Genomic DNA, 8,108 nt, shown 5'->3' with positions numbered 1-8,108 from the left:
AGTCTTGGGACCAGCAGTAACTCTAGAACAGCTACAGGCAGAGTTAGACAAAGTGTGAACCATCCCTAATTTTATATGCCTTGTAACAGTCATCTAAAGACTCTGTCTACAGGAGCATTAATAGACTGAAAACGTTTGTTGTTGCAAGTGTTCTCAATCTCTATGTTTCATGGAAAGTATCATAGTGTCATTCACTTCTATCAATATATTTCACGTTAATTTGATTGAATGAGAAAACAGCTGATAAAAATACAAGAAATAAGGTATATTCATATTAGACTACCTGACATATAATAATGACTTATAATTAAAGTAATGATTATTACCAGTATGTAAAATTATTTTCAGTTCTGAAAGATAATAGCCAGTAAATCTATCCAATATTAAAGTTAAAATAAAACTCCTTTCTAAACAACAAACGAAAAAGTATGTCCATTGCACATGTCAGTTTTAAGTAAGTTCGATTTTATTTTGTGCTCAATAACTGTACATTAATACAAATGTCAAATAGTAATGCGAGATTAGGAATAATAACTAATAGAAAAATAGGTCGAATGCATTTATCGAAATCGATTAACGTAATAAACAAACGCGTAGAGTTGTGTATAACAATTAGAAAACGGGTGTTAACAACATTCAAATCGCATTAATTCCTGATGACTATTACAAGACACATACTTTATGGAATATATTTTTCTAGGAAATGGAAGACAGTTTTCATACTGATTGTGTTGTTCTTTCAAATATCATCAATTATTCTATATCTTAATCACACAACCGACAATTCAATGGAAGAGGAATTATTGAGTAATGACTCTTTGTTTCACATGAACATGTTGAGCATATGTACGAAGTCGGAGCAAAAGTGGCTTCAATGTGTTGATCAATTGAATGATCTAAGCACAACGAATTATGTGAGATTGTCTGGATTCGATGGATCAGTTCGTCTGTTTCACACACCGTTCAACTACGGACTCCTCGATATACAAATTCCATTTACAATAAATAGTGAGAATCATATGAATGATATGTTGAATGAACGTTATGTTTTGTCGAATAGTAGTGATGCAATTGCAATGTCTGATGTGAATTCAAGTGTGGAGACGAGAAAGCGGAATGTGCATCATCCGAAGTATTTCAATGTGACAGAAGCACTTCATGTTATTGAGGTTGGGCTGTCTGATGACGCAGTAAGTTGTTTGACTGATTGTAAAGACTATATTAGTCTATGTGGGTGTTGACTAATGAATTGTTTGCTCGGTTAGTAAATTTCTGTGTAATCAGCATTAAGCAGCTTGTCTGGAAGAGCATTGTATTAGTCGAATACGAGTGTAATTATTGTTCCGTGTTTGTACAGACGTTACCGGTGATCTTACCTTATTTTCACTTGTGACAATGAGTTGATGCCTGATGTGAGTTTTTACTGGAGAGACAAACGGTTTTACTGATTCCATAATTTCACATTATGGACTGATCTCAGTGACATACTTGGTGACAAACTGAACAGCAGGAGAGACTGATCGTCTGTCTCAATCTTTTGTGAGACTCTCCAGCAGTGCATATCCAACCACCTAGAGACTGACCGAACTTTGGACTATCAGGTTGAACATTCAAACCACCAACTGATCCGACACGTATTAGTGCACGTGTTCAACTTAGTCATTTCGTAATATCCATTACCGTTGGTGATATTTTGCTCATACAAGACTCCAATGAAATCCAGTGGTCATTGAATCTCACTAGAACCTAGTAAATTATCTCGTCGAGTTAGTCACTAGTAATTATATGATCAGTCAATAATGTAAAACTATCAGATTCACCAATCATCATGACATTCCACAGTTAGTTTGTATGAGCATCTGAGATGATGTGCTTCAAGCACGTTCTACAGAGAATTTGAGAATGAGAGATGCAACATCTGTAAAGAGTGCAATAACTCAAGATTCAACTGGTAGCAGGTATATTGTTGATGTTTATCAATCTTTCAAAATGATCAGCTGATAAAATAACACAGCTTATTTTGGTTTTCGTGAGCAGTAGAGATTAGTTAAACTCAAACCAGATTTATGTGCCCAGAAAGAGACAGTGATCAAATTATCATTACCTTGGAAGATTCACAACGACAATTTGTAATGAATGAAGCAGACAGTGAACACAGTTTCTAACTATTTGAAATTACACGTTTTTAAAAAATGTTATAGTTTGATAAATATAACATCAAAATATGCTGGTCAAATTATTCATATAAAATTACAGGATCCAGAAGTACAGTATTCGATAAGAAAATAGTTTAGAAGGATAAAAATTACTGTTTGGTTATACGAAGTTGAATAACTGGCATAATGCGTGGGGTAAAGTTCAACGTTTTATCATATAAAGGGTTACAAACTAATTAACTGGAGTTGTTATAATATACTGAATATACATATTGTAAAAGTAGTATCCAACCTCAAAAACTGAGACTAAACTCAATTATCGTAGTGTAATATTTACTCAAACAAGAACAGTGGATTTTAGAGCACTTTTTGTTGATATATATCTCATGTAGAAATGGATTGTCCTCTACCAGTTGATCAATGTGATATTTACGTAGTTTCTTTCATTCTCTATTCCAGATGCCAGTCAACGGAGGATCGATCATTGTTGTACAACTACCAACGAGCGCTTGCAGTCCCACCAAACCACCAGAAAGTCTGGATCTCATAGTAATAGTGAAGTCGTGTATCTATTGCTTTGACAAACGATCGTACGCTCGAGACACCTACATGAAATCACACCTGTGGAAAGATTTCCGAATTCGATTTGTTTTTGTTGTTGGACTTCCGACACCGAATGAAACGGATGTGTATCATTTCGATGGAGTCACTGTGAATCTTGGTCGGAACGCTTTTGGACTCTCTAAACTTTACAAGAACTCACGATGGATTGCTGCTAAGAAGCTGTATGACGAGAGTCGAAAATTCAATGACATGTTGGTTGGGTCATTTCATGATACCTACTTCAACTTGACGTCGAAGATGATGTTGTCATATCGATGGACTACTACATTTTGTAAAGGACAAACACCATTGTATCTGTTCGTTGATGACGATTATGTATTACTGCCTGGAAACACTATTCGACTTGTCAGGAGTCTGAATGCTTCTGTTTTGAGATCGACTGTTGGAGGTTTGGTGCATTATACGAGTGTAGTGGCAAGACCATCGAAGGAGAAGTTTGATTTGAGATGGGCGGTTTCAGTGAATGAATACCCATGGGATTACTATCCACCTTACTTCTATGGAATAGGTTATTTGTTGGGTTCAAACATTGTCAGTGATGCTTCTGTGGCTATAGCTTTCACACAAAGTCTTCGCATAGATGACTCGTTTCTAGGGATTGTGTTGAGTCGATTGAACAGGACACTGACTAATATGAAAGAGCTTTCTATGGATGCATCAACACCGAAAACTAAATCTTTTCTAGTCATTATCGATATAGATACTGCTGATGATATTATTAATTGGAAAACTGGCGACATTATGAACCATTAATTACGTGTTTTCTACGGTGATTGAACGAAAATTCACAGTTTTATTTTTTATTTTTACTTATCTTGACATGAATGATACTCTTAACCTGTTGAGTACTCCATCTGAATGAACCAATGCATTAGTCAACGTGAAATAATTGTGTATCAAACAAATAGCTTATCAAATAATGTTATGATCTCATTATGTGCTGTTGAATCCACTTTTGAAATAACTGATCCACTTATTTATTACAATTGTTATTGCAATTGTTCAATATATTTTCTAAAAGTATTTTTGTTATGTCCCGATAGCAATAGTGAATGGTAACTTTGGGATCCATTTATGGACCAATATTATGCATATAATTTTTATCGTATATTTGCTAAATAACTGAACTATTCATATTCATGTTCCTCGTATCATGAGCTGTATTTTGACCTATAGACTATCATTATACGATTTACCATTCTTGAGTTATCCCTAGTCTATTAATTACTGCCTCCGACATTCACAGCCACATTTGGCTAAATCTTGTACAAATTTTATTTTCTATTTTATTAGTACGATGTGGTCAGTCTGTTTGGTATATAAACTCAGTATGTTTGAAATATAATGATTCATATTGCAGAGGCTGTTATTGGTGTTCTGGACTTAACTGGCTGGGCTAGGCAGAAAGCGTGACCGATACATAATCTAGACTGCTCGTACGGTTTTCGTGTGTCCCTGTTCCAATCGGTAATTCGCTGCTCTCTGTTTGGCGGTTTTATCACATCATAAGTTAACAAGGCATCCACTCGGCCACAAGATATAACAATTTTTGTATTAATACATTATTCTATGCTGTTGCCTTATTTGTTCTCTTCATTAAACTTTATTAAATAAGTAAGTAACCATCATGTACATTCTGTCCTTACGTATTATTTGTTAATTGAAAAAAAATAAAAATCACTAGTCAAACATATGTAGTGCTCATGACTGAAAACAAAACCGAAGGAAATGCTTTTTATGGAACTTCTTAAGTGAAAACATGCGATTCACTAACAACACCACTCTGATGAAATTTATTGTAGAAGAAATCAAATGCTTAGAAACCTGTTTTAATGTGATATGCGTCAACTATTTGATTTATTTGAAATATAATGAAAATGAAAGTGTTGCCTTTAAGTCAACATCAATGATGTCTGGAATCTGTGCCACGTATGTGAAGCTTTTAAAGTCAATCACTGAACACCTCTGCCATGATCATCAATTGAAAAAGAAAGAAGAGGTAATGAGTTGATTATATGCATTTCTCAGTATAATTTAAGTTGGAACGTGATGATACCTAATATGGAGTTAGAACATTGATTGGAGATGATTGAAATATTTCATCATACAAGTGTGTTATTTGGTGATATTCGTGTTCTAAAATTCGATGATTCTATAGATAAATAGGTTCGATTAATCTGTGATGTATAGACAAATAACTGATATATAATTAACCGAATACCGTCAACCATGAGAAGAAGTTAGATCCGACAGACTAGTTCTACTTCCAACTATCGAACGCATGTGCGGAAACTCTACTGGAGATTCGAACAATTATAAGAATTAGGGATAATTGAGAAGTGCTAAGGATGGAAAAATGAAATGGTTACCATAATCGAACAGAAACCACATTAGAATGATTAGAATTATTGTCTGGTTATACGAAGTTCATTATTTACCACAACCTCTATTTACAATAAAATCTCACAAGATATAATTAGTCGAAACAAACATTGTCATTCATTTCTTGATGAATGCTTGATAGAATAGTACAGATGGATAATGAAGTAAGCAGATACGGGATACCGTCTTTCATAACAAGACTAATTCATAATATTCATTGCATGGATAAATGATAGAAGATACTGCAACTCATTCTCGCATGATATGTGGAGAAGTTATGCTGTTGATTGTAGTTGTTGGAGCCATAATTAATCTCAGGAACAATGAAGTCGAATTACAGTGGGGAATTTAAATTTACTTTGAAATCACAATATGATTTAGTTTGTTATTTCATGCTGTCGTATTAAGTTGTTCAATCACACAAAAAAATTATTCTCCTGTCAATCTTTCTTTATGAGTGTTGAAGCCTTTCTGAAGTATTTTGGTCCCTTCTAAATTGATCTTTTCCTGTTTTCAATGCATGTAACGCTATCGCCAACCTATTCTCAAGTTTCTTTAGGTCAACCGAGGATTCGGGCACATTTTTCAAACACTTCTTGCGTTCCTTCAACCTTACATTCAATTGCCTGGATGTTTCTCCCACATGTGCTGCGTTACAGTCAGGACAGTTGATCTCATAGACAATATTTTGTTGTTCTTCCTTTGGAAACCTATCCTTAAGTTTTACTAATGCTGACCATGCAGTATCACACGTCCGAAAATGCACTCTTATATCATGCTTGTTTAGAATCCTCTTGATTTCTTCCGATGCTTCATTAGGTTATGGGATGACCACGGTGGACTTCCAATCTTTTGGTATACATCCTCGCTTAATTTTTCTTTCATTTCTAATAATCTTCTTTAAAAACACTTTTGCGTAGTTGCTATTCCTAAGCGTTGACAAGACTCTATTCAATTCAATTTGTTGGTCTTCCTTATCTGTAACGAGCTCAATACTTCTGTTAATTAAATTTTTCACAACAGTGACTTTCGTACACAACACATGAGCCGAACTGTAATCTAAGTATTTATCAGAATGTGTTGATTTCCTGAATATATTTATTTTCAACTTATTATTATGTCTTCGTTCAACCAAACAATCGAGAAACGCCAGTTTGTGGTCACTAAATTCCATTTCCTTCGTTAACGTAATGCTCTCCGAAATGTTGTTCACTATTTCAAACAATTCTTGTAAACCATCCCGTTTAATGATAATAAAAATGTCATCTACACACTGTAACCAGACTTTTGGTGGACATACGCTTCTCGCGATTGCACTGGTTTCTAGGGAATGCCTGAATGAATTCGCTACAATAGGAGAAACTAGTGTACACATTGCTATGCCTTATTTTTGTCTGTAAAGGTCTCCTCAAAATATGAATAAGGTGGATATGAAACATAATTCCAAGCATTTGATAACCTCAGATGGATCTAATGGGCATCGTAAATTCCAATGTGAGTCAGATTCTAAACAATCATAAATAATATCCAATGCTCTATTGACAGGTACATTAGTAAATAAGGAAGATACATCAAAACTTACCAATATTTCATCCTCTTCTATATCGATGGTATCGGCAATATTCTTGAATTCTGTAGAGTTTTTAATTTCATGAATAATCAGTTTGTCATACTGTTTAAGTACCCTAGCTAAGTATTTCATTAGATTGTATGTACGTCGGTGAATTTTTAAAATCAACCACTGGTCTTAGTGGAGTATTATCCTTGTGAATCTTTGCAAGTCCATAGAATTTACAAGAGTTACAACTCTTTGCATATGACATGAACCATAATGAAGATTCTTGTTTAACCTTTGACGATTGTAAGATTTTACTGGTTTCATACCTAAGTTTATTAAGCGTTGTCCTACTTTTCGTTTCTTTAATTAGTTCATACAGGCCCTCTTGTAGATGTTCCCTGGCTTTTTCTCGTAATCCAATTTGCTCATAATAACTGTCGTGTTCACTTTATCTACTCTCGTAATGATAATTGTCATATCATTTCTCAGCTGTTTTAATGCATATAATTCATTTTTAGTTATATAGAATTGTGTGATTTCTGATGTAAGAACGTGGCCATTATTTTATTCCTTAATTCATTTGCTGTTTGACTAGGAAGTACATTCAAAGTTGCTTCTATTGCTGATTTAATATTGAAAGGCGATAATTGTGGTTTATTTATATTGACGAAGCCCAGAAAAATTTGCCAGACTGAATTTTGGAATCATTTAAATTTCAGTCGCTGAGATTGTTTCAAATATAATTTTCATATATAATGTCTTCTCTATACTCGGCGCCTGTAGCCTGTAGCTTCGTCTGTAGCTCTTCTAGAGTTACTGCCGGTCCCAAGCACGGGTAAAGGAGGAGGGTTGGGCATGGGGTTAGCGACCTCATCCCGTAGAAAAGCTAACTCGCTAAAAAAACGTTAACCAGAAAAAATAATTCAAACCATTTAAACTCTGCCCTCTAAGTTGAAGGAATAATTATGACGTCTCATGATGAAAGCCGAAATTTTTCGGAAGTCACGAGGCCGATGCTCCTTCTAACAACCAGAGCAAAACTCTTTATAAATACATGGAACGTCCGGACAATGTGGCAAACCGGAAAGACCAGTCAAATAGCAATTGAAATGAGGAGATACAAATTGGCAGTACTCGGAAACAGCGAAACACCTTGGACACAAACTGGACAACAAAGGCTAGGTACGGGAGAGATGCTGCTGTGCTCTGGTCACGAAGAAGAAAATGCTCCACACACTCAGGGAGGTGTTCTGATACTGTTCAAAGAAGCACGAAATGCACTTGTAGGATGGGAATCTCATGAACACAGGATCATAAAAGCATCATTTAATAAAAGGAGGAAAGAATCACAATGAGTATTATCCAATGATAGCAACGAAGATAATAAA

General features: G+C 34.9%; 1 protein-coding gene across 1 annotated transcript; it reads left to right on the top strand.

Moving 5' to 3' along the window:
• Positions 1-788: 788 nt before the first annotated feature.
• Smp_151200 (beta-1,3 galactosyltransferase) lies at positions 789-1,241 on the top strand (the record flags this gene model as incomplete). Its single annotated transcript, XM_018789743.1, has 1 exon — positions 789-1,241. The coding sequence occupies one exon, from the start codon at positions 789-791 to the stop codon at positions 1,239-1,241; it is 453 nt and encodes a 150-aa protein (XP_018655155.1).
• Between the last annotated feature and the right edge of the window lie 6,867 nt (positions 1,242-8,108).

Source organism: Schistosoma mansoni, chromosome W (assembly GCF_000237925.1).
Source record: "Schistosoma mansoni strain Puerto Rico chromosome W, complete genome".
NCBI lineage: Eukaryota > Metazoa > Platyhelminthes > Trematoda > Strigeidida > Schistosomatidae > Schistosoma > Schistosoma mansoni.
Note: the sequence above shows the minus strand (reverse complement) of the source record. Positions and strands in the feature narration are given on the sequence as shown.